Source organism: Gopherus flavomarginatus, chromosome 1, assembly GCF_025201925.1.
Source record: "Gopherus flavomarginatus isolate rGopFla2 chromosome 1, rGopFla2.mat.asm, whole genome shotgun sequence".
Taxonomy (NCBI): Eukaryota; Metazoa; Chordata; order Testudines; family Testudinidae; genus Gopherus; species Gopherus flavomarginatus.
This window is the reverse complement of record NC_066617.1, coordinates 356,548,816-356,576,243: the sequence shown is the minus strand read 5'-3', so window position 1 is coordinate 356,576,243 and position 27,428 is coordinate 356,548,816. Positions and strand designations below refer to the sequence as shown.

At 44.9% G+C, this 27,428-nt stretch overlaps 1 protein-coding gene across 7 annotated transcripts in view; it reads right to left on the bottom strand.

Moving 5' to 3' along the window:
• The window catches only part of TENM4 (teneurin transmembrane protein 4), a 1,003,172-nt gene that overhangs the window by 438,788 nt on the left and 536,956 nt on the right, over positions 1 to 27,428 (bottom strand). For all 7 annotated transcript variants that reach the window (XM_050940297.1, XM_050940246.1, XM_050940262.1 and 4 more), the window contains exons 3-4: positions 14,221 to 14,509; positions 2,487 to 2,756 (exon numbers count right to left, since the gene is read on the bottom strand). In XM_050940297.1, coding sequence (XP_050796254.1) covers positions 2,487 to 2,756; positions 14,221 to 14,443 — 493 coding nt within the window. In that variant the 5' untranslated portion in view covers positions 14,444 to 14,509. The remainder of the gene's footprint in view (positions 1 to 2,486; positions 2,757 to 14,220; positions 14,510 to 27,428) is intronic.

Here is a 27,428-nt window from a genome sequence, read left to right as displayed (position 1 = left end):
ATGGGTCTCAAGTTCGAGGCAACAGTCGAGTTATAACAGTTGAGTTACCTCTGCAGCGAAGATAAGCACTTAATCTAGCAAATGCACTCTCCTGCCTGAACAGACTGGGACCAGCTGAGTCACAGCATCTCATGCTCTTCCATGCCTGCCGCCTGCGTGCGTGGTTTTGTGTATGTGGATTATTATACACGTCATAGAACCAACACCGTTGGAGCTGTCTTCCCCAGGCCAAGAGGATGGATTCTGATGGTAGTTACTAGCCAAAGTAAGCCTTCTCCCCAAGGCCATTGGCACTTGTGCAAACCTGCTTCTGAATGTGAAGAACCAAGTATTTCATTTTGCAAAAAACACAATTATGGCCTAACTATAAACCTGCCCAGAAGGCTTGGGATTTACAGACATTAGATGTCAATATTGCTTATTTATTTTGGATAATTAATGAACATAAAAATTGCTGACATTAACCCGCAATGGAAAAACTGGTTTTAATGAGCCCCATAAAACCTGCTATTCATGGCAGCTTCATAAAGCTCCATATTGAGTTCAGCTAAAGGCTATAGCTTTTATCAATACTGTCAACAATTAATATTGACTTAACAAAGGTATCCTGTAGACTGAGTCATTGCATTATGTTGCTGTACACATCTCATGTCCTCTGAACTATTTCTCCCATAAATCTAAGGTTTCTCAAAATAGCCTGCTTGATAGTTTAGGATATAGAAGCCCAATTGCCAAAGAAGAAAAACCAACAACCTTCATATTTTCTAGACCAAACTTTTAAAGTGGCCTCAAGCAGGCTTCCATCTCTGCAACTGTAGCATCAGAGATGCAAGTCATTTGCTTGTGAAAATGTTACAAACTTTTATTTGAACAAATAAGCAACAGAATGTACATGCACATAAGTCAGTTGTGTTCATTTTAGGCCTGCAGATAGCATGGTAATGAGAGTGATCTGGTAGATATGTATTTAGACATATGTGACTATCAATTTCGGGCACCAGTGCTAACGTGTAACAATTTCACATGCAAGTGATTTTGATGTGCAAAGTTGCATTTGCACCAATAGAGACCACATTATGGAAGCCTGGATCCATTTTTTAAAGATGTTTTGCTGAAAGACACTCTAGGAGGCTACTGCAGTTACTCCTCTCTTTCTGTGAAAAAGCCTAAACCTCTGTGGTTTGCTTTTCTTAGCGGGCATGAGTAAAAGAGAAAGCTGAAGGACAGGATCACAACTGCTCAGATACCATGGGGAGGGATGCGATAAGGATCGACTACAAGAGAATGGAATAGAGACGTAAGCTTTTGGTTTTGTTTATTAATAAAGACCTAACAGGGTGTCCAAAGTCAAGATCCCATAAGTCACCCAACAGTTCCACAGGTCACTTAGCAAACACTAGACAACGTAGCCCAAAGCTGGAACTAAAACTGCTGATTTTGCAACTCCATTTGCTCGCCTGCCAAAATGGGTGTGACCTTGCTGAGGTTGCAGCACTTACGGAGTAAAAAAGTACTGTAAAGATAATGAAAAAACATATCAAACCATTCCTAAATCCCATTAACAGAGGGTTGTTATCTTTGAGCCTGTCTAACATATATCATTATCACTTAACAAAACCTTAATAGGCCTCAGCTGTAATTTTGTTGGAATTAAACAGAAAATCATGTGGGTGGCGTACACCTTACCCTGTCGTGGCTTCCCAAGTAAAAATCATCATAATTTGTCACTACAATACTCGTATCAAGAAGCATAAAGAGAACAAACAATGCAGTCACTTCATGTCAGCGTTCGTTGCCTGAGCCCAAGCTCCAGAGGGGCTAGCAGACAGCAGCTATCTTAAGATGCAGCAATTAAATTAAAGGTGCAAAGGCACAGGGCTGTGTAAACACTAGGGTCAAACCACAATTTTGTAAAAATTCTCTCTCCTTCCCACATGGACTCGCAGAATTGCTGACCAAAAAGCTCCTGCACCAGCCAGGCCCGCAGGAGTCTCTGCAGCTGGGGAGAGAAGGCTACAAAAATAAAAAAAAATCATGACCTTCAGCTTTGAGTTCCCACAAAGGAAAGGTCTCTAAAAATATGTCACAGTCGCTTCCATCAGAGAGCAGCCAGCCTATTTACATAAACCATGCACCTATTGCCAAGGAACCAGACAGGAAGGGAGGAAAACTATCGGCCCAAAAATATGCACAAGAGATGAGCATGGAAGGAGGGGAGATTTCAGTGCTTTTTGTTTGAAATGCTCCTATGAAGAGCAGATGGGGTATTACATGGCCACTTACTGATCTCCAGTTTGTAATGAATAAGTAGGAGCCTTTCTAGCAGTTCATTAATTAATATTTTGCATGGCAGTGCAAAAGGCCACACCCTGGGATGATTAAGAGCATTTTCCTCCCTTCTCCTAGTCAGATAAAATATCAAGGCAGATTAAAATTGGACTATGAAGAGAGGCATTTGTGAAGGCCTATCTGGAGTTGTCACTTACCAGTTTCAGTGTTTTCGTGTTCCGTATCGGTGAGCGTGAGGTTGGAGTTGGCTCGGCTCGAGAGACAGGAGCTGCGGCCTGACTTAGTATTGCGTCCCCAGAGCCTCACCGGGTGCTCCGGCGACATGACGGCATCTGCCTCGGTGTCAGCATCTGAGCCAGTGCTGATGGAGTAGCCACAGTGAGGCAGCCCTATATCAGTCCTGTATAAAGTCCCGTGTGTGGGCATGGCGTCGTCAAGGCCCAGCTCTCGCAAAGAGAAGTTGGCTCCTAGGAGAGAACATGGAATTGTGGTTTTTAATCATACTGGAATAATTCTTCTGTCCAGCATATGAATGATTAGTGGATAAGCAGGTGGTATAGGTTCGTAAGGACAGGTTAGACAAACCCGTCAGGGATTGTCTAGATAATACTTAGTCCTGCCTCAGTGCAGGGGTTTAGACTAGATGAGCTACTGAGGTCCCTTCCAGCCCTACTTTACTATGATTCTATAGTCAAGTGCTCTCAGCACAAGAGCAGGAGACAGCAACTCCTGAGTTCTAATGACTTGCTGCATGGCCTTTGGCAAGCAACTTAGGCCCCAATGTTCAAAACTTGCTTCTACTGTTGGATGTCTGAGCTGAGGCTCTTAAGTTTTGATTGTCAGAGTTGGTGAGCACCTGCAACTCCCATTGAAAACCAAGCCCTAGGTGTCTCAAGTCAGCCAGCCAGCAATTGAGGCACCCAAAGTGGCCACTTCTGAAAATGGGGGCCTTAACTCTTCTGCGCCAGATTTACCATTTGAAGAATGGTGATCATATGCCTGGTCTCCCGCTTCAGATATTGTGAGGATTCAGTGAGGTGTTTGAACAGTACTAGGAGAATGTAAAATACTATGAAGCTATTAACTATGAGTAGTGTCACTCAACAAGTGATGAGACACCTGTTATTAGCCCTAACATATGACTCTGTACACCGTGGTAAAATGAACAGTGAATTTTCAGTCCCAGTGAACAAAACATGTCTCCGCCATCTCATCTGTAATTTACTATGAATACTTATGATAACAAACACACCAGCTACTTTTCATATTCTTTCCTGTGAGGACTATCATGGTTCTGGCATTTCTTGTAACAGATTTGTTTCCTCTTTAGTTTCTTGGAATCTTTACTAACACATTCATAAATAGCTGGCTTTGTCATTTACTTTTAAAAATAAATGGCAACTAGTCCACCTTTCCCCAGGAAGAGCTGGATAATGTTAATGATCTGGTGGTTAAAGCACAGGCATGGGAATTGGAAGATGTGGTTTGCTTCCTGGCTGTATTACAGCCTTCCAATGTGATATCAGACAAGTTACTTAACCTCTCTGTGCCTTGGTTTTCCCATCTGCAAAATGGGAACAATGTTCACCGCAGTAGTGCAAAGTATTGCAAAGGTCTAAATAAGTAGAGTTCACATCCTCATGCACCAGGAAACCTCATCCTCAGTGAGCGAACCAGCAAATGAGCGAACTAACTAAACACAAACAGCAGCAGCTGCTTAGCAGCACACACCAGAACTACACAAAAATCCTACCCAGCATTTATACAGTGCCTTACAATGTACTTTACAAATATCAGTTAAGTTAATATATTGAGAGGTAACTGAGTATTATTATCCCATTTTAAGAATATGGATAACAGCAGACAGGTTAGATGACTTCCCCAAGGCAACATAGTGATAAAATTCCTGCCTCTTTGTCCCCTTCTTTAAGTAACAGACAATAGTGCCTTGACCAAACTTATCCAATTTAAAAGTAAAGAGGAGAAACAGGGGCGGTTAAGACAGAATATAATCACTGCAAACAGATTTTGACCAGAACACATCTGCTCTTGGGGGAAGTAACATGGGACATTTACTGATCAGCAATGGTTAGGATTTTATTTTCCATATCCACTGATATCCAGCACTATCAAACAGTCCTGGAGCACTGATTCAGAGCTGATTCAGAGGTGAGTGTGCCACCTCTTGAATCACTGAAACCACATTTTGTGGGACCTAGGTTTCCTTCGGAGGTCTCAGCTCCAAATGCTAGCCATTCTCAGCCCAGCTTAGCTTATTCACTCTGACATAATGACAGCGGAAGTTATTGGGCTGCAAATAGATGCAATTGTTTTGCTGGCTAAAAATATAACCTGAAAATGACTCCTGAGTTCATGTCTAGTTACCTGCAGAGCTTCGTAATCAGTCCCAGGCAGTGTGAATGGGGATTCAGTTATTAGCACTCTGTTCAGAAACTTATGCTGAAAAACTGGGGAGAGCAATTAGTGGAGCAATTACTGGCTCCATTCTAATCCATATTTTTTTTATTAATTTACATTCTCTTTTTTCAGCATTCAAATACTTTAAAAGACTTTCGCACTCTGTGAATGGCTTTATCTGCACTGTGCATTTACCTGACATAATGCACCCCTGCCTTAGCTCTACAGTATGTCACAATCTGATGGATTCAAGGAATGTTTTGGACCAGTAGGGGGCATTAGACCTGGTGTCTTGGCCAAACTCCAACTTTGGGTAATTATATTCTTCCTAACTAATCTCCCTTGCACTTTCACTTGGATATGGCAGTTCTCACCATTCTGTTGCTATGCACTGTTAAACAGCTACCATGTTTCACCTTAAAGACAGCTAAATTTCAGTTGTAGGCAAAGCGATTCTTGTAGAGGCCAATCCTGATCTCTCTGCTTAGCCGAACTCTTGGGACACATGTCATGCTCTCTGGAGCGGCTCACAACTAAGAGCGTCTACCTCATGGCAGACTGTCAGAAAACAGGGCGAATACCTCATGCTTGCAATGTGTTCTACAATTAGATTTCACCAAGCCGGTGACCACTGTGAACTCTTGGATCATTATATCAGTTTTACCATGGAGTCACATAAAGTCCCCTTAGACGCTCCAGCCTATCTTGCCATCAGACAAACTGAATGCTGTGATAATGGTCACAAATAAAAAATCACAACACCAGTACCAAGACACCAGCCACTTACTCCAGATCAACTGTACTCTGTATCTTACACCAAAGACAAAACTGTCAACCAATCCTATAATACACTAACTAAAGATTTATTAGCTATGAAAAAAGAATGTGAGTCACTGAGAGGTTAAAACAGGTAAAAAACATGCACAGGTGAGTCATTATTTGTAATTCCAGATGGTGGCAGCGATATAATAAACAGCCAGTTTCCCAAAACATCTTTTCAGGGTATCCAGATTGTCTCTGGGGATCACTGCTTTGCTTCTGGTACACTTATCTGAGAAAACAAGCTCACAGTGTCACTACCCACGTGGTCTTTTCTTTTGATGAAGGAGTGAGGAATGCATTTTAATGACCTCTGATCATCATACACGATCCCTTGCTTTGAAATTAGCACTTTTCTGTCAAAATTCTTCATTTGCACTCAACCAGGTTTCTTTCTTTTTGGATGGGTTATTCAGTTACAGGGGTACACACAATGTAAATGTTTCCTACATTATAACAGGATACAGACAACTGAAAACAATCCAAGTAACTTCCCACTAGCTTTCATGAAGCTTAAACACCAAATACACTCGCATAGGTTTGACAATCACTTTGATCTATACTAAAACAGAAGAGAATTGGCCTGTGGCTCTGGTATGAGCTGGCACCTGATCTGCCAGCATCACAATGTCTACACTGCAAAAAAAAAAAAGAGCCCCAACAACCCTGCAGCAGTGAGTCTCACGGCCCAGATTGACTTGGGCTCGTGGGTGCTCATGCTACAGAGCTAAAAATAGCGTAGATATCTCTGCTCAGGCTGAAGCCCAGGTTTTGAGACACTCTCCCTTAACCAGGTTTCAGACCCCAAATGGAAACATCTGCACTGCTCTTTTTAGCTCTGTAGTGCAAGTCCCGCAAGCCCAAGTCAGTTGACCCAGGCTTTGTGACTCCTTGCCAGGTTTGTTTGGGTTTTTTGCAGCATAACATACCTGATGACTTCAAACTCTCACTGGACACAGTTTGTACACTAAACTAGAAAAGCACGATCAGAAGTTCCATAATAAATCTAAGATATTTCTAATTATTACAGCCACCAAAATTTATTGGGGCAGAAAAGCCTGTCTCATTTTTTATTATCAAAAGGGTCTGAAACCCCATATCTAAACTCAGGATGCAGATCCCTGTTCAGATGGGAGTTCTCAGCTCCTGCTGCTTTCTACAATGATTTGAATTTGAACACATTAACCTAGAGACAGCTGTGTCTCGGGCTGGACTGTGAAACATATTCAAGTGCATTCAGTTCTGCTCATTAGAGATACCAAGTTCCACTCTGGACCTTGACTTTGGATCCAGGGCTGAGTTTTGCTCCCATCCCTACACTAAAGCCATGTCAAAGCTTGTGATTTCTCTCAAGTTTCCATCTGTTGATGCTGTACAAAACTGGCCAACACAACTAACAGCGCTGTTCTAAGCTGTACTCTGGGTTTTGTAGGTTATCGCTTAGCTGACCCAGCAAAAGACCTCTTCTAGCAGGTACTCTCTCCTGCAATAACTTCCGTACAGTGAATGATCCACTAACGACAGGCAGCTGGCATTTTGTTTTTTCTCCTAATAGGGAAACATCTGCTTAATCCAGTTAACTATGGTGCTCCCAGTGGAAAGAGGGAAGGGAGGAGGGTGCAAAGGAGGAGATAGAGTGATAGACCAACAAACTTGACACCAGCTCCAAATAAAAGCAGAGAAAAAACTTTTCAGTGTGAGAAGAAAATAACTGTGGTTCAGCTGGTTGAGGCACTCTGGTCTGGAATGCTCAGAGAACATAAACTATTTGTGAACTTCACACCTACGTAATTAACTAAAATAGATTAAGCTTTCTGACAGAGTTGACAGGCAGGGATACTTGTGGCTCATATGCTCCAGCAAACCTTGGGAGCCAGCTCAGAGAGCACAGAGCAAGCCTGTGATCAATTAATCCAGATACCACTGCTGTGCTATCATACCGGAGAACATGTACTCCTGTTCCACAGCCTCAGCAGCAAGTGAACTTGAACTGACTGATAAAACAGATATAACTGCATCTCCACTCTCCACCCCACCAGTTCTGCCTGTGGTCCAGACCCCCCAGTAAGGATTAGGCCTACACTCTACTGTTCACCAGCCAGCTGAGCCTTTTGTTTTTGCCCTCACATTGCAGATTTTAGTCCACCGATCAATGATCACAAGTCCCCCTCCCTCCTGTAACAATCTACACTCAACAACCTCAAACGCATCAATGATTGATTGATGCTCTCCAGCAACAGCAACTCATAAATTATGAAAAAAGACTGCTACAATTAACTGAAAATCAAATTTATTTGCAACAAACAGCATGAGACACATCGATTTTCATATTCTATGCTCAGTGTAGCCTTTTAAGCTGGGAGAACGCAAGTCAATAAAAGGAAGATAATAAATATCTAAAACTATTTTATTCAGGTCTGGTCTATATTTTGCTATGCTGACTTGCGCTGTTTGCTTTCGGCACACTCATTCTGGGTAAAACCATTCAAATGCTGACTTGTTTATTTATTGAACTTATTTGGTCAGTTTGAAATGTTTCCCTCCTCTCTGCCTCCTCATCCAGCTCTAGAAAAAATTCACTTTGCCGTATTTGTATCAAGCAAAAATGTCACAAGCTAATAGAGTCAGGTCCTCAGCTAGTGTAAATCAGTGAAGCTCCACCAAAGTCAATAGAGTTAAACTGATTTAACCAACTGAAAATCTGGCCATAAAAATCTATGGGCTAATTTTTATAATTAGGTAGGCCAATCACAGAGCTGAGGAGATAGGAAAATTCAAGCACAGAGGAAAAGAAAGAAAATTATTTTAAAAAAAATGGTTACTGACTTTCCGTAACTGTTATTCTTCGATATGTCCATTCCACAAGCCACCCTCCTGCCCCTCTGTCAGAGTTAGCCTACAAGAAGGAACAGAGTGTGCAGGGCTGGCAGTGCCCCTTATTCCGGCACATAAGCGCGTGGCACCAGAAGGCACTAGAGTCAGCCCGATGAATACCATTGAGGGGAAGATCTCCAGCAATGGGGCACACAGCACATACACACCTAACGTGGCATAGACAAGAACAGCACATCTCGAAGAACAACAGTTATGGAAGGTCAGTAACTGTTTTTCTTCTTCGACGGCTTCATCATGTCCATTCCACACTAGGTGATTCACAAGCACTACCCAAGGAGGTAGACTCGGTTCATGGACATGAGTACTGCAACACTGCTTGCCTGAACCTGGTATCATCTCGACTCTGCTGGGTAATGGCGTAGTGGGAAGAGAAGATATGCACTGAGGAGCTGGGCCTGAAATTATGCTGAAGAGGCTTGAGCTCTTGTGGAATGAGTGGTCAAGATGGCAGGTGGTGGAACATTCGCCTGCTTGCTGCTTGTAGCATGAATGAATACAGAAGGTTATCCAGTAGGCCTTTCATCCTCTCTGCTATTGCCACAAAGTTATATGGATCCACAAAACGGTTTAGTCCCTTCAATGTAGAAGGTGAGGGCATGCCTAACAGTCGATGAGTGAAGTTGTCATTCTTCTGAACTCTGGTGTGCCTTCGTGAAAAAGACTGGCAGGAAAGTGGCTTGGTTGCCAGAGAAGTGCAAGACCACCTTTGACAGGAAGGGCAGAGGGGGGGCACAGTTTAATCTTGTCCTTGAAGAACATCGTGTACAATGGTTCTGACGCAAGTGCCCTGATTTCAGGGACCTTTCTGGTTGAGGTAATTGCTATCAAAGAACGCAACCTTGCAGGAGAAAAAGACGACACAATGCCAGTGGCTCAAAGGGAGAACCTGTGAATTTTGATAGGACCAAGTTCAAACTCCACAGGGGAATTGATTCACGAACCCAAGGGTAAAGTCTCTCTAACCCCTTCAAGTGGATTGTCATCTCATGGTGTGTGGAAGGCCGAAATTGCTGCTAGATGCACCTTGATAGACGTGAGAGGCAGACCTTGTTGTTTTACGTGGCACAAGCAGTCTAAAATAAATTGAAGGGAAGACCAAGTCAGAGAAAGGTCTTGTTGGGATGACCATATTGAGAAAGCTCCCACTTGGTGAGGCAGATAACCCTAGTGGACGGCTTCTATCTACTCAGCAAGACCTGTTGAACTTGCTCTAAACAGGCTTGCTCCTCTGGGTTCAGCCATATAACATCCAGGTATAGGTGAAGGGAGCTGAGATTTGGGTGGAGTAAATGGCCACGATCTTGCAAGATCAGGTCCAGGCAGTGTAGGAGCGGTAGTGAGGGTGTTACTGATAAATCTAGCAGCATGATGAACCCGTGATGACATGGCCACGCCAGGGCTATAAGAATAACTCTTGCCTTGTCCCATTTGATTTTTAAAAGGAACTTGTGTACCAGAGGAACTGGAGGTAATGCATGGAACAGGAGTACTGTTCATGGAAGCAGGATGACATCTGAAAGGGAGTCCAGCTTGTGCCCTAGCAATGAGCAAAAATGATGGTATTTCCTATTCTGCTTGGTCGCAAATAGGTCTATCTGGGGAGAGCCCCACCTTCAGAAGATGAACTTGGTGACCTCTGGGCGAAAAGAGCACTCATTCTGAGAGAAGAAAGATCTGCTGAGGTGATCTGTCAGGATGTTCTGGGCTCCCAGAAGATAAGAAGCCTCAAGGGGGATGTAGTGCTTCACGCAGAAGTCCTCTTGACAGATGGCAGAGGAGCACAGTCCTCCCTGCTTGTTGATGTAGAACAAGGCTGCCGTGTTGTACGTCAGTACTTGCACTACCTTGCCTGTGAACAGGGGAAGAAACACTTGGCAAGCTAAGTGGATCACTCTGAGCTCCTTGACGTTTATATGCAAGGAGAGCTCTTCCTGGGACCATAGGCCCTGTGTTCCGAGACAATCAAGGTGGACTCCCCAACCCAGGTGTGAAGCATCCAACACTAGGGACACTGACTGCTCGGGGTTGACAAAGGGAACGCCCGCCACTGCCAACTAGGGGTCTTTCCACCAATCGAGGGAGGCGAGGATCGGGGCTAGAACAGCAAGTACTGAGTCCAAGTGGTGCCTTTTCGGTGAGTACACTGAAGCTAATCACATCTGCAGAGGTGCAGCCTTGCATGCCGGACTATGTAAGTGCATGCAGCCATGTGTCCCAAGAACTTGAGGCAAACCTGGGCTGTTGTGATTGGCTGGGCCATGACCTTGCATATCAGGTCCGATATTGTCTGGAATCAAGGCTCTGGAAGGAAGACTCTGACTTGGGTCAAGTCAAGCACTGCCCCGAAAAACTCTATTCTCTGTAGTGAATGAGAGTTGACTTTTGTTCGTTTATAACAGGCTCAGGGCTTGGAAGGTGGCTTGGACCTGATGCTGTTCTTTACTTAGGCCTCTGAGTGACTCTTGATCAGCCAGTTGTTGAGGTATGGGTAGATTTGAATGCCTTGCCTTCTGATAAAGGTAGCTACCACTCCCCATACATTTCGTAAAAATCTGGGGGCTGCAGACAGGCCTAAAGGGAGAATGGTGAATTGGTAATGAGTCTGGTTTACTATGAACCTGAGGAATCTTTTGTGGCCAAGGAAGATGGAAATGTGAAAGTAAGCGTCCTTCAAGTAGAGGGCAGTGTACCAATCCCCTGGATCCAGGGAGAGGAAGATGGAGGACAGGAGAGGAAGAGGCTTCTACTGGAGAAAAGGAGCTTCTTCCTTTTCTTCAGCCTCAACTACCTCCATGGGGTCCACATCCTGTGTATTGGTACCAGGTTCGGTATCAGAGTCAAGAGTCCAGTGCCAAGCACAGCAGTGCAGGGACCCTCCTCTCAGAAGCAACCAAGTATGACCAGTGAGAAGATGAGCCCAGTACTCGGAGAATGGGTTCCAGAATGAGCATTGCATAGGTCACTGTCCACCAGGTACTGGTGGGGTGACCTGTACCAGGGTTCAGTGGCATGTAAGATGGGTACCAGTTGTGCTTCTTTGGATGGGTGTAAGGCTCCACCTTGGACTCAGATGAAGAATCCTCCTGAGGTGACCACAGGAGAGCGGTACCCCTCACTTCTGCTGATTATTATCCAGTGAGCGCTGCTGGACTGGGGACAATCTCATAGAAGAAAACAGGGCGGCTTACCCCTGGAAGGTATTGAATGTCCCCTTGCGGGGAAGGAATTTGGAGCATCATGCTCTCTCCTGCTCGTGCTCATTGAAGCCGACAGTTGTCCCATTGGAGTTGGCGGTATTGGGAGCAATAAGTAGTCCCTGGCCACTGCAAAGGCTTCCAGGGTTGAAGGCACCATGATTTCACTGGCGCCACAATGACTTTCTGGCATCAGCTGGGGGTCCTGCACAGGATTCAACATTCTGGGTGAAGTTGATGGTGCCATCTGGGACTGGGGGTGGAGGAATGGGCCGACACGGGTTGCACTCTACTGTTTTCCCCTTGCTTGCCTTTCTTCAGCACCAGTAAGCGCCCTCTTTTTATGTTTCTTCTTGGTACCAGAGATGGAGAAAGATGCTGGGACACGCGCGGTGTCGGAAAAGTGCTTTGCACTGAGGTCAAAGTGCTCGGTGCCAAATCTGAGTGGCGTGGCTTTGAATCTGGCCTAACAGCATCTTCCATTAGGATAACCCTCAGTCTAGCCTCTCTGTCTTTGTTTGTATGAGGCTTAAAGTCCTGACAAAGCTGACAGAGCTCCCAGACACTTCAGACAACTGCAGTGCCACAGGAGGCACAAGGTTTGAAGCCCAGGGGCTGGGGGGAAGGTGGAGGGGGGGCATGGCTGGCAACGGGAGCCCCTCAGTGATAAAGGAAGGGTTTTAACTATCTATACTAGTATTATTTACAATATTTACATTACAGTTAAACTAAGACTAATAAACTGGGATACAGAGAAGAAACCATTGAAAAACGCCTTGCCGAAGCAAGAGTTGTTGCTCCAGCAACCATCACAGGCAGTAAGAAGGAACTGGGTGGGTGCAGGGTCGGCAGGATCCCTTATACCAGTGTGTAAGTGTGCAGCATCAAAGAGTGCTAGAGCCAGCCCAATGGATACCACTGAGGGAAAAATCTCCAGTAATGGTGCCCACAGTGCACGCACACCTAACATGGAATCAATATGAACAAGCACTTGAAGAAGAATGACAAAATCTGTAGGTGCAGTGTGCTCTAATGGTTAGAGAAGGCAATGAGGAATCTGAACTCCTGGGATCTGTTCCTGCCTCTGTAACCTTATGCAGGTCATTTAACATCATTTTGACTCAGTGTAGCTATATCTACCTGTAGAACAGGTCTGATAACCTAACAGGTCTTTCTTTTGCTTGTAACTTCATAGGTAGTTAGAGACAGAAGTGTTTTGAGAGCCTAGGTTGGAGGACATTATATAATTGCTAAGTATGATTAAGTTAGTTAATCATACTTGCAATTTCTAAAGAACAAGGAGCATGTCTATGGGCACATGCACAAAATATCAGATTTGCATGCAATCTTGTGATAGTTTCACACACAAATTAGATGTGTGCAGTCATGTGCATCCACCTTTGAGAATCTGGCCCTATAAGTAGGGCTCCATGTTTGTCACGGAGGTCACAGAAGTCACAGATTCCATGACTTTCCATGACCTCCATGACTTCTGCAACAGCTGGTGCACCTGGGCTGGGAGCCGCCTGAGCAGCTTGGCCACCCCTGGGCCAGGCATACCAGACACTGCTGCGGAAGTCTCGGCCCCCTGCACCCCACAGTAGCAGGAGTTCAGGTGTGCGGGCGCTCAGGGCGGGGGGTTGGGGTGTGGGGCGGTGCTTACCTGGGGAGGGGGGCGTCTCAAGAAGGGAGACAGGAACTTACCTCCCACAGCTCCCATTCCATGTGCTGCCTTTGCCCACAGGCATCGCTCCCACAGCACCCATTGGTCGCGGTTCCCAGCCAATGGGAGGTGCAGAACTGGGGCTTGGGGCAGAGCGGAGGCAGCATGTGGAGCTAGGAGCTTGGGTCCCCGCTTCCCAGGAGCCGGGTAGGGAGCCTGCCCTAGCCCCCGCTGCAGCACCTGCACTCCCTCCACCCCTGAACATGTGACGCCCTCCCCAACACTCGCAGCACCCCCCTCCTCAGCACCCACAGCATCTTCCAGGCAGCCCTCCCGATCTGCCACCCCGGCCCCAGTTTTAGTCAGGGGTATATAGTAGAAGTCATGGACAGCCTCTGTCAATCTTTCTGTTCATCATTTGCACTACTGTATGTTCCATTTCACTTTAGCTGCCCAATTCACACTTTCCTGGATTGACAGGAAACCCTATTTCTTCCAACCTAAGACTGTCTGGGCTCAGTACTGACTGCATAGTATCTATGTGCAACCCACGCTCACCCAGTATGGCTCTTCGTCTCCCTCTAATGGCTAGGGTATGTAAAGATGTTTATGCTATTGCTTCCATGCTACTGAACTTGGTCTTTCAGTTCAGGAAATAGATCTCATGCTCAAGAAGTCCCAGGTTCAGTCACTGCCACCACACTGTCCAGGGACGTCATTACCTATGCATGCCACAGGCACTGGCTTTCCTTCCAACAAAGCCATGTTGATCTTCCCCTAGTGTTTTCTCTCATTGCTCTGTGCAATGTCTTAAAGACATTCCTCTGTGAGCACCTCAGAACACTTTATAGCTTTGAGTTATTCCCTCATCTACCTCTGGACCTCAGCATAGAGTTGATTAACTCACACTTCTTACAGCAGCACCTTACGAAATGTACTTACCCGTTCGGCAGAATTCATCAGCCTCCTGGTGCACCATGTCTTTGACCCGATTGCTGTAGGTCAGCCTGGAGTCTTGATCGTAAGCCTTCAGCGTCTCGCTGGAGCTGTAGGACTTTTGGGGTATTTTGCTGTCTTCGCTCTCTGCCGAGGAGCTAGTGTAGCGTCGCTCGGTGTCACGGCGCCTGGTCAGAGATCGGTATGGTTTTCTCTCTTTCACATCCATGGCACTTTTGTCTGAGTCTTCAACATTAAAATAACAGTATTTGTGTGGTGATCAGATTAGAACAATCTGAAAGAGTATAAAAGAGAAGAGACTTGAGTTCATCTCATCAGACAGCAGAGGGTTGGGTTTTATAGTTTAAGCTTTTTATTCAGTCTTACAATATGCAAAAGAAAGAGTATCTAATAGACTACCGGGAACCAATTTATAACAACTACCGATAAAAGGAAAGTATAAATTATCTGTGTCCCAAACCATGCCTATCGGCACACTGTCCTGCTAGCAGAAGCGTCCTGATGTACCTGCTCTGTGGACATTCTAGTTCAGAGTCCAGGCTATCAGTTTGGCACATGTCACCAGCTCTCAGCTTACTAATACATAAATAAAAATGAAAATGTATATTTTGTTGGCATCTAGGTAATAGTCCTCCCCCTAGTCCTGTTCTGTAAATCCTGACCTCATCGTAAATAACAGATCTGCCCTGCAAACTGAAACTTTACTTCTGAACATCCTCATGATGGTTCCCTTTTAAAGTAATCATTACTCCCCCGGCTAGTTTGGGAACCTGAAAAAATGGAGGCACCCATATTACATTTTGAGTCACATTTGAAAATATGAGTCTATATTTTAAGAGGGTTTTTATGGAATATTTTAGGTTAGAGAGACTAAGAGCAAGAAATCAAGCCACTCGAGTGCTGGGGAGTGGAAGAATGAAGAGTGAGTTTTAGAAGGAGCCAAGACAAAGATGTCTGTAGAGGCAGATGCTTCTCTTCACTTCCTTCCTTATTTGAAATGTTGTTATGGTACCAAGTGAAGTTGAGAAGTTGCAAATAGGAGATGGGACCACCGCTTCATAGCTATATAAGTGTGGATTTTGTTCCTATCACTATGCCAGATAGAATATATATGCACAAGCACAAGGGGGCATACACACACGCACAAACACAAGACACAGGAGAAACTGCTATGAGAAATAAACACAAAAAATATTTTGTCAAAATACTTAATTATTGAAGTAGATCAGCTTTTCCCTGCAATAAAATTACCTGCAATGTTATTTACAGGAAAAAAAATCAATGCGTATTGTTGCAATAGCAGTAAAATATGTCTCTATGTTTCCAGACTGGTTTATTGTGCTCAAAAGAAACCAAATATTGAAGACGGGCTTACACGATTATGGCCTGATGTACTCTGGAGCTGAGCATCACAACTCACACTATAGACAATAGGAATTCAAGATGAACCTCGGTATAACAGGCTAATAGTAGTTAATAATGACCACTCATTTCCCTCTATTTTTTGAGAGTAAAGGAAAGACAAATAAATATCTCTCATTTCCAAGGCTTGCCATATTGAGTGTAATAGTAAACCAGAGGTGGGCAAACTACGGCTCGCAGGACCGTCCTGCCCGGCCCCCAAGCTCCTGGCCCAGGAGGCTGGCACCCGGCCCCTCCCCTGCTGTCTCCCCTCCCCCGCAGCCTCAGCTTGCTTGCTCTGCCACGGACGCAATGCTCTGGGGTGGTGGGGCTGTGAGTTTCTGGGGCAGCGCAGCTGCAGAGCCCGGCCTGACCTGGTCTCTGTGCTGTGTGGTGGCAGCGTCAGAGTGGCCCGGCGCTAGCGCCGCCAGCCACTGGTGCTCCAGGCTGCATGGTAAAGGGTATCGGGGGGTTAGATAGAGGGCGGGGAGTTTGAGCTGGTGGTCGGGGGCGGGGGTATGGATAGGGGGTGGGGCGGTCAGGGGAGACAGGGGGTTGAATGGCAGCAGGGGTCTTGGGGAGGAAGGAGAGAGGGGTTGGATGAGGGAGCAGACAGGGGCAGGGGTTCCGGGGGCAGTCACAGGACAGGGAGAAGGGGTGGTTGGATGGGGCAGGGGTCCTGGGACGGGGGCTGTCAGGAATGAGAGGAGGGGTTGGATGGGGCAGTGGGAGTCCAGGGGCAGTCAGGGGACAGGGAATGGGGGTGCGTGGATGGGGCGAGCTCGCAGCGGGGCCATCAAGGAATAGGGAGGTTGGATGGGGCAGAAGTCCCAGGGGGGGCAGATAAGAGGTGGGGGCCAGGCCACGACCCTCTCCCCTAACCTGCCCTCCATACAATTTACGAAACCCGATGCATCCCTCGGGCCGAAAAGTTTGCCCGCCCCTGCAGTAAACACTTACCTCTTAAATCAAAACATACTGTGGCTTACACTCAGTTTGGTATTTATTGCAAGATTAAAAGAGTGGATGGAAATATTTAAATTATTATTTAGAAGGGGCAAAAGTCAATCAAAAATCAAAGGATTGGCACTAAGGGAAAACCTTCAGCACTAGCACTAAGGGAAAGTTTGGCTAGGGGCAGATGACAACTATTTAAACTCCAAACACTACAGTTAACAACAAAATCCGTAAAAATAAATTTAAAGCCTGACACACCACGTTTATTTCAGCCAGTTGTGTCTAATCACTGCAACACAACTACATCCTCTTGGCCAAGACTGTATGTACTATCAGTTTAATATCTGCTCTATGCCTTGTACTCACAGGGAACTGGACTAGGATACATAATTTATAGCTCTAACATCTGTGCTCCTGTATTGCATCCTATACACGTTCTGATAACCTACAATACCAAGGCACAATATGGTGGTTCAAAGATGGCATTTTACTGTTAGCTCACGTTCAACATCAGCGGTCCAGTAGAATGGAGCCAGAACCAGAGAGAGGCAACTGGATGAAGCAGGCCAGTGACTGGCAGTGAAAAGGTGCATCTAGAACCAGGGAGGAAATGGGAGGATCCATCTGTGGGTCTGCCACTATGGCGCGGTTGAAACCACATTTTGGGTTTTCCTGTCATTTAGATCCTAGAATCTATCATATTGTTCGTAGTAGGAGGAACTCTGGGCCCAATTCTGATCTCTTGTAAACTAGTATAACATATTTGACTTAAATAGAGCTACTTCCCTTTCCACATTGGCACTAATCCTGATTTACTCCAAAAATGGTGTCAGGCCCACCGACTCCATGGGTGAAATCCTGGACTCAATGAAATCAATGGCAAAATACCCACTGACTTCAGAGGAGCCAAGATTTCATCTATATTTGTGTGTAAAGCATGTAGAATACACAGCATATAAAAGGAATACTTTGTTTCCATCACATAATTTATCCTTCTTATATATGGGTCATCAAATACCTGAGGCTTAAAAAAAGAGATGACTGAGAGGAGGATATGACAGAGCTCTATAAAATCATAACCAGTGTGGAGAAAGTAAATAAGGAAGTGTTATTTACTCCTCCTCATAACACAAGAACTAGGGATCACCAAATGAAATTAATAGGCAGCAGCTTTAAAACAAACAAAGGAAGTATTTTTTCACACAACACAGTCAACTTGTGGAACTCCTTGCCAGAGGATGTTGTGAAGGTCAAGACTATAACAGGGTTCAAAAAAGAACTAGATAAACTCATGGTGGATAGGTAACCAGGATATTAACCAGGATGGGCAGGGATGATGGCCCTAGCTTCTGTTTGCCAGAAGCTAGGAATGGGTGACGGGGATGGATCACTTGACGATAACCTGTTCTGTTCATTCCCTCTGGGGCACTTGGCATTGGTCAGTGTTGGAAGACAGAATACTGGGCTAGATGGACCATGGGTCTGACCTAGTAGGGTTATTCTTATGAGGCCCTGATTCAGCAAAGCACAAGCATAACTTTAAGCATGTGTTTAAATGTTATTGAACTCAGTGACTTAACTTATGCATGTAGTTAAGTGCTTTGCTCAACAAGGATGGAATTACTCACCTGCTTAAAATTAAGCATGTGTGTCAGTACTTTGCTGAATCAAGGCCTGAGAGGTGTAAAGATCAATGAGGAAGAGAAATTGTCTAAGAGCAAGATGCTGCACTGTAGCTGTACTAAGGGGGGGTTACATTACACGACTAAGGAACATTTAGGCCAGTGGTCCTCAACCTTTTTGTGGCCAGCAGCACATTCATGTTTTCAGAAGAGTGTGGTGGGCACCAACAATTTTTCAAGGTTTATTTTGTATTTGTACATTAAATAATACAAAAACATCATATTTAATATTACATAATATATGAATCCATAAGATAAAAAGAGTAATTTTACATGTAAAAGGTATAATTAAATTATCTGATAACTACTCTTTCACCTTACCATGTGAATTTGCTCTTTTTTAGTCTACCTGTAAGAAAAATTAAGGAATTTTTACAAACTAAATATCAAACAGTTTTCATCTTATTTATTTTAAAAAAGTAAAACATTGTTGAACTGCTGGTCCAGATATATTTATTATTCGGGGGGAGGGATAGCTCAGTGGTTTGAGCATTGGCCTGCTAAACCCAGGGTTGTGAGCTCAATCCTTGAGGGGGCCACTTAGGGAACTGGGGCAAAAAATCTGTCTAGAGATTGGTCCTGCTTTGAGCAGGGGGTTGGACTAGATGACCTACTGAGGTCCCTTCCAACCCTGATATTCTATGATTATTCTTACTTTAACATAGAATGAAGCCTGCAGCCCCGGAGTTCTCTGTTGCCAGCAGGCCCAGGGCTGCGGTTTCTCTCTAGCTGAAGTCACAGCCCCGCGCCTGCCGGGGACAGAAAACACTGGCGCCTGCAGCCCCGGAGAAGCTGGAGAGAAGTTGCCATCCCGTGCCTGCCAGGGACCGAGAACACTGGCGCCCACAGCCTGCAACCCTGGAGTTCTCTGTCCCTGGCAGGCACGGGGCCGCAGCTTCTCCCTCTTGCCGGGCACTAAGCAGGCGCACATAAATGCCCTGGCGGGCACCATGGCACCACGTTGGGGACCACTGATTTAGGCTGATTATCAAGAAGAATTTCCTAAATGTGTGGAATAGCTCTGCTAAGGAACTGGTGAACTCCCATATCATTTGAGTCATTTCAAACTGCACCAGACAAATTCGGTGAAGGTTACACTGTAAGAAAAATCCTCCACTGATCAGGGGATGGGGCAGATGACTTATCAGAGACTTCACTGTTGCTCACTTCTCCTGTTCTAGGAAAATTGTATTTCATTGTTTTCCTATTTAAAAACAAAACACTCTTTTTGCTTAAAAATAGTTACCCTTTGTTTTGACTATTATTTTATTTACATCTTTTCTTTATATGGCTCAAAGGGTAAGCACTTGGCCCGCAAGTCCTAGAACGGAGTAAGCTTGTTATGACTTTTATTAAAATACCTTGAAAAAAGGCCCCTTCACTATAGCAGTGCTACTGGGAGATATTATAATGAACATCTAAATCATGGTTTATGGGTCCCTTGTGGGGACAAATGTGTGAGAAAAGCAGTTACTATATTGTACAAAAACAGGATGAGAGGGGAGGCTCCTTCTGTCTAATCAAGAGTGCTGCAACAATGCCTACCGAGGGCCAGTTATTTAAAAACCTTCTACAAGGAGACTTGCACGTGCCAAGAAAGCTCTTCGGCATAGGCAAAATCCACAAGGTACAAACGGGGTCTGTAATTACCATCACTAACCATGTAATAGGAAACAGGAAAAAAAAAATCACCAGGAAATGGAGTGAATTCCCATCAGATGAGTTTTATATGCTTTTTCTAACAGAAAAGTGTTGAAAAAATTAAGTTCTTCATACAGTATGTCAAAATAAGCCCATAAATTTGCCAACTTCACACATGAATTCCTCAGTAACACAGTGCTTGGGATTCCCAGTGATTTGGGCCGCCTTTATAGATTTAACTTTCCTCAGCTCACACACTCTCCCCCCCTTTGCTTTTGTAAGCTGATGCTTTCAAATACAAAGTCCCCTCTCACCCCCACCCCACCAAAAAATCACAACTTGGTTCTATTTTTTTTTTGAAGGAGGGACTTTTGTATCATATGACCTAGGTGAATTTCCAGCACATCTCTTTGGATGTGCAATTACTATTATTTCATTTTTCTATTTAGGGCCAAAATTCCCAGCTGATATAGCTACACTGTCTTCAGTAATGCCAGAAGGGAATTTGGCCCTTGGCATTTCTCTGCTACATTATTACTTTTTATCTGTCACTCTGTGAGTCTTACTTTGCCTCTGTGGAAGTCTTCATCAATGCCATCTTCACCTCACACTGTCTCCAGGTAGGCTTCCCCAGGCCCTAGCTCTCCAGCACATACAGAATGTAAAGAACAACCATCACATCAGCTACATACTCTCCCGCTACTTCATTTCAGTATCCAGGTCAAAATTGTTCTTCATGCCTTTAAAAGCCTACCCAGACTTGCTAAGTGCCAGCAGGACCAACATGGTGTCTCTCTCTTTCTCTCCGATTCTTGCAGTGCAACTAGCACTGGCTTCTCTTCTATCCATCCACACACACTCCCCTTTGGGCACAAGAGACTTCTGTCTGCAGCTCAGTGCATTGTGGAAGAGCCTGCCTTGCTCTATGACCTTGTGGTTCTGTTCCTGTCATCTCTCTTCTCCCTTCTTCCATGACAATTAACAGAAACTCCTACTCCGAGCGTAATGTAACTCTGCATGGCAGTCTGGGATACAACTTATATAGAAAACAACAGCTTCATCCTATAGCACCTTACTCACTCAGAGTCCATTCGAGGCCACTCATGTGAATAAGGACAGCAGGATTAACCCAGTGTGACACAGTGCTGGGCAACAACAGCTGAGCCAGCACTCTGGTCACTGCAGCTCCAATTAAACACTGCATGTATCTGTATCAAAAGAGAAGTTAATGCTGCTGGGAGCTGAATCTGTTGCTCTAAGGAAGTTACAGGTTTCAAACCAAAAGTTGAGACAATTAAAGCCACTCCTTCACTGGTAATAGACTTGGCCAGATAACTAGCCATTTCTGACTCAGCTGACACCGTTTCTGGTCTTCTTAAACATAAATCTAAAAGTGCAATGAACTTGAAATCCAGAAAAGCCTAAAATAGATAAAGTTTAAAGTATGGTGGAAAAGTGGTGTGCAGGAGACTGAAATGCAATTACTCCAGTTATATCTGGTTTGGGTATCCCATAGGTCTCCTTCAGTCTCCCATGGTGTGCAGCCCTCAGCCTACACTGCTGGAAGATTTATAGATTCACAAATAATAAAGGTTTTAAAGAGCTTTTTACTAGCATAAGCATTTTAATGTTGCATTACTTGGAACCCTACACTGTTTGTTAAACTCAGAGATTTCCCAAAGAAGCTAGCACTTCTGGAGACTCTTTCACCTTAATATCTAAATACTATTGAGTCACTCAGCCGAGGCAGTCTCACACAATTCTTTATGTAACTGGGCTTTTATGAGACAGCAGTGAACTACATCCACCCCAGAATCGGTCTTTAAAAGTGGGTTATTCAGAACCTCAAGTTACTAGATATACTGTAAGTGCTCTAATTAATAAACATTGACTGGATCAGCTTGACAGTACAGTGTCACATCACACTGGCGTGTAGTGACCATGGTTCAGGTTTAGAAACGCATCTCTTGGGCTGATGAAAACAGCATATTTCAGATGTGGCACTTACAATATTCATCATAAAATGCATCCCCCACCCCAGTCACCCTTCCCTTGGTGTTAACTGAATGAACAGCATGATAGTCTCAGAGATGACTGCAGAGAGCATCAGAGGGGTAGCTGTCTTAGTCTGGATCTGTAAAAAGCCACCCACGAAAGCTCATGCTCCAATACATCTGTTAGTCTATAAGGTGCCACGGGACTCTCTGTTGCAGATACACATCTACCTCGACATAATGCTGTCCTCGGGAGCCAAAAAATCTTACCATGTTATAGGCGAAACCGCATTATATCAAACTTGATTTGATCCGCCAGAGCACGCAGCCCCGCCCCCCCGGATCGCTGCTTTACAGCATTATATCCAAATTCGTGTTATATCGGGTGGCGTTATAATGGGGTATAGGTGTAGTAAAAAATTTCAAGAGACAGAGAGAGAGACACACCCCAATCCAGAATACTCAAAATCCTGGTGAGTGGGGAAGTCAGCTGGGAAGTCTCTTGTCATCCAGCTGCAGAAGTGAAGGACAATACAGGCATAAACTCTTATTCATTACTGGCAGAGGCAAGTGCAAAAAAGAAAATAAAAGCTATTCAGAAACTGAATTTTACATGCTACTAGAGGTTACCTCTCTTTGAATTAGAAGGGGTCACCTCATGAGCAGTTCAACTACTGGTTGTATGTGTCCCTGCCTGCAGGCATATGGGATCTTGGGGAGCAATTACCATACAGGTGGGGTGCCAATTAATTTCTTTATTAAAGGGAAAAGGAAGGGGTGGGAATTTAACAATGAAATACAATGGGATTGGGTGTATAGGGTGTTTACAATAGACAATGATGGGAGGGGTTCTTCTTATTGAACAGTGTAGGGAGTTCTAACAGTGGGGTACAGTAAGTGGGGTTCAGCACAATGGGATACAGTACAGTCAATAAACGTATCAAAAAGAAATGCAAAATAAAATGGTTGCTTCTATATAAAATGGTCAACAATCTTAGATAGAATGTATTAAGTGATTAGTGGCCTTATACACAATGTAACACAATGGTATCAATGCAAATACAAAATATATCAGAAAAGTGGAAGCAACCAATGGGGTGTTACAATTACAAGTAAAATGTGAATCACAGTGCAATAATACAATATGGGAGATAAGTGAAATTATGCAATGTAACGGTATAAAAGAAAAGTAATGACTTAATTTGCGAGGCTAGGATAGCAGACAATCTGCAAGAGTGTACCTAAAGGCTGGGTCAAGGAACAGGAGGGGGGAGGGGAGTGAATGATTAGTGGAACTGATGAGAGGAGTGTGCGGCTGGAAGCAGTGAGACTCTGAAGCCCTGCAGGGTAAGGACAATGGAGCAGTGTGATGGTGATCTTCGGTAGGGGAGGGGCAGCGGAGAAGTGTAAAGAAGGGCTAGAGAGAGGTTTAAGCAACAAGTGGACACCAAAAACAAAGGAAAAAAAAAGTGGCAAAGGTTTGGGAAGTTTCACAGGGGGAGAAGCAGCAAGGGGTTTGGGAAGTTTGGAGGGTGATGCAGATGCTGGGGGGAAGCAGCAAGGAGTTGGGAAGTTCAGAGAGAGTGCAGATGCGGGGGAAAAAGCAGCAAAGGGTTATAACAGGGAGACACGGAGAAGCACACAGAGGGGGAGATTGGAGCGGGGGAAAAACAGACACGGGAAAGTTCAGGGAGAGATCGGAACAGCGGGAAGATGAATTTAAGCAGCAAAAACCTTATCTATCTTAACCAATGACTAGGCAAAACAACAAATATCACAATTCTAAGCAAAACTATAACAAGAAACTATATGGAGCAACAAAACAGTAAACTATAACAAGGCAGGTGAACTTACAAGCTCTACAATCTTAACAAACTATGACTTACTAAACTAAAAAAACAAAACCTATGGCGCATCTTATGCTATGGGGAAGTCACAGAGGGCAGAGTGGTATGTGCCCAGGATACAGCTCCCAAGGCAGCTCCCAAGGAAGCCAAGGGATGGTGGCTGCAGCAATGGATACAGCTGAAAGCAGGAAGCCCCAAGGCAAAGCCCACAGGAGCAGAGCTTAGCAGCGGCACAAACTTATTTTTAGCAGCAAAGCGCTGCGGAGTTTAAGAGAGGTTTTAAGACACAGACCAAGGTTTAGCTTGAGTCTGTGTGCTGGGGAAACAGAGCCAGCAGCTAAAATAATAAAATAAAAGTAGGGAAAGTTTCACAGAGGGATTCTTACCAGTCCCCAAGGCAGCAGCAAAGTCAGAAGCAGCAGCAACATCAGAAAAAGCAAGGAGGGCTTGGTACAGTCTCAATAATCAGGAGATCTCTCAGGTAGCAATTTGTTCTTCGTGGGGGGGGTTTAAAAAACCGGGGAATGCTCAAAAATAAAACGAGAGCGGAGAAAGGACTCCCCAAAACCCCTGGCTGATCAGATCAGGCAGCAATGTTGTCATAAACAGATAGCTAAGGGTTAATGTCTCTTTCACCTGAAGCACCTGACCAGAGGACCAATCAGGAAACCGGATTTTTTCAACTTTGGGTGGAGGGAAGTTTGTGTCTGAGTCTTTTGTCTTTGTTTTCTGCCTGCCTGCTTTCTCTGAGCTTTGGAGAAGTAGTTTCTACCTTCTAGTCTTCTGTTTCTAAGTGTAAGGACAAAGAGATCAGATAGTAAGTTCTATGGTTTCTTTTCTTTGGTATTTGCATGAATATAAGTGCTGGAGTGCTTTGATTTGTATTCTTTTGAATAAGGCTGTTTATTCAATATTCTTTTAAGCAATTGACCCTGTGTTGTATCATCTTTATACAGAGAGCCCATTTGTATTTTTCTTTCTTTTTATATAAAGCTTTCTTTTAAGACCTGTTGGAGTTTTTCTTTACTTCAGGGAAATTGAGTCTGTACTCACCAGGGAATTGGTGAAAGGAAGAAATCGGGGAGATCTGTGTGTTGGATTGCTAGCCTGATTTTGCATTCCCTCTGGGGGAATAGGAAAGTACTTTTTGTTTCCAGGATTGGGAACAGAGAGGGGGGAGTCTCTCTGTGTAGTTTCACAGAGCTTGTGTCTGTGTATCTCTCCAGGAGCACCTGGAGGGGGGAAGGGAAAAAGGATTATTTCCCTTTGTTGTGAGACTCAAGGGATTTGGGTCTTGGGGTCCCCAGGGAAGGTTTTTCAGAGGGACCAGAGTGCCCAAAACACTCTAATTTTTTGGGTGGTGGCAGCAGGTACCAGGTCCAGGCTGGTGGCTAAGCTTGGAGGTTTTCATGCTAACCCCCATATTTTGGACGCTAAGGTCCAGATCTGGGACTAAGGTTATGACATGAGTAGCAGCGGTGGGATATAGACAGAATCCAGAAGCCAGTAGGAATATTATATTTTTCTTTTCTCTGCTAAGGGCTTTTTAGCAGAGAGAGAAGCAGTTGGTTTTAAAAAGGGAACCAGAGAGAATTTTTTTTTCTGCTCTCTCTGGCAGTTTGTGGCTTGCATGTTAAGCAAGAAGCCATTACCAAACTGTTGAGGGTCTTTTGTCATGCAATAGCCCTCCCATTAGGAGGCAAGTAACAGCACTTATATGCATGCAAATAAAGTGGTTTTTCTGGTTTCCCTTCATTGAACATTAGCTAGAGAGAGAAAAGGAAAAAAGCACTGTTGCTAGGCAGACTTCAGGAGGCAACAGAACCTGCAGTTCAGAAGATAAACACCGGAGGGCACCCCAACACAAGAAAACAGGAACCATGACTTCTAAGGCAAAAATTGAGGCCGAAGAACAAATCAAAGAAGCTGAACACAGGCAACAGATGGAGATGAAAGAAAAGGAAGAAAGCATGAAACTGGCAGCCTTCCAAAGAGAACAGGCAGCCCAAGAGGCAGCACACAAAAGAAAACTAGAAGAAGAAGAGATAGCCTACCGAAGGAAACAAGCAGAAGAAGAGTTGGCCCACAGAAGGAAGCAAGAAGAAGAGGAGGCGGCCCACCACCGAGAAATGGAAAAACACCAAAAAGAAATGGAAAAACACCAAAAAGAAATGGAAAAAACAACAAAAAGAGAATGAAGAGAAGGAAAAACAGAGAAACATGAACTGGAGTTGCAAAAGCTGGGCTGCCTGTGCCAGCCAACCCTAACAACCCGGCGCCAATTATTGCTCCACAGCACAGGAAATTTCCCACCTACAAGGCAGGTGATGACACCGAGGCCTTCTTGGAAAATTTTGAAAGAGCCTGTCTTGGGTACAACATCCCCGAAGACCAGTACATGGTAGAATTGAGGTCACAGCTCAGTGGACCTTTAGCAGAGGTGGCAGCTGAAATGCCTAAGCTGCAAATGAATGACTATAAACTTTTTCAAACCAAGGCCAGATACAGAATGGGGATAACCCCAGATCATGCCCGTCGGCGCTTCAGAACCCAAAAGTGGAAACCCGAGGTGTCATTTCCCAAACACGCCTACTACATTGCAAAAAACTATGAGGCCTGGATAACAGGAAACAACATTCAAACCTTGGAAGAACTGCACCTCCTCATACAAATGGAGCAGTTCTTGGATGGTGTTCCTGAAGACATCACACGGTACATACAAGATGGAAATCCCAAAGATATCGCTGAGGCGGGGGAGATTGGAGCCAAATGGATGGAACTGGCAGAAAGCAAGAAAGCTACTGTCAAGGGGAACGATTACCCCAGGGGGCACACAGACCATAAACCCTACAACCGAGGACAGCCAAAGACCCCACATACCACCCAAGTAAAGCCACAGATACCCTACCCTTCAACCTCACCAGTCTCCAGTAACTCACCTCGGCCCAGTGATCCATCAGATGGAAGATGCTTTAAGTGTAATGAACTGGGACATATCAAGGCCAACTGTCCCAAGAACACCATGCGAGTGCAATTCATTACACCACCATCACACCAAAGATCCCCAGGCCCGGATGCCTCTCAAATACCCTTGGAGCGAAGGGAAAATTTGAGAGTGGGCGGAAAGAAGGTTACTGCGTGGAGAGACACGGGGGCACAAGTGTCAGCTATCCACCAATCCTTCGTTGACCCCAAATTCATCAACCCAAAGGCCAAAGTTACAATTTACCCCTTCATGTCACAAGCTGTAGACTTGCCTACAGCTCAACTGCCTGTCCAGTACAAAGGCTGGTCAGGAATGTGGACTTTTGCAGTCTATGACAATTATCCTATCCCCATGCTACTGGGGGAAGACTTGGCCAACCAGGTGAGGCGGGCCAAGAGAGTGGGAATGGTTACACGTAGCCAAACCAGGCAAGCTTCCAGACCCATTCCTGTTCCTGAGCCGTCCACAGAGGCCCCGTCTGTGTTACCAGAGACCCAGACAGAGGTAGTGGACCCGGATTCCATGCCAACCACTGAAACAGCCACAGCACCTCCAGTCCCAGGCCCGGAACTGGAACAGCAACCAGCACCAGCAAGTGCAACCACATCTTCAAACTCAACGCCAGAGGGCGCCAGCGAGCCACAACTGGCAGAAGCAACAGACAGCCATACCCAAAAGGCTCAGC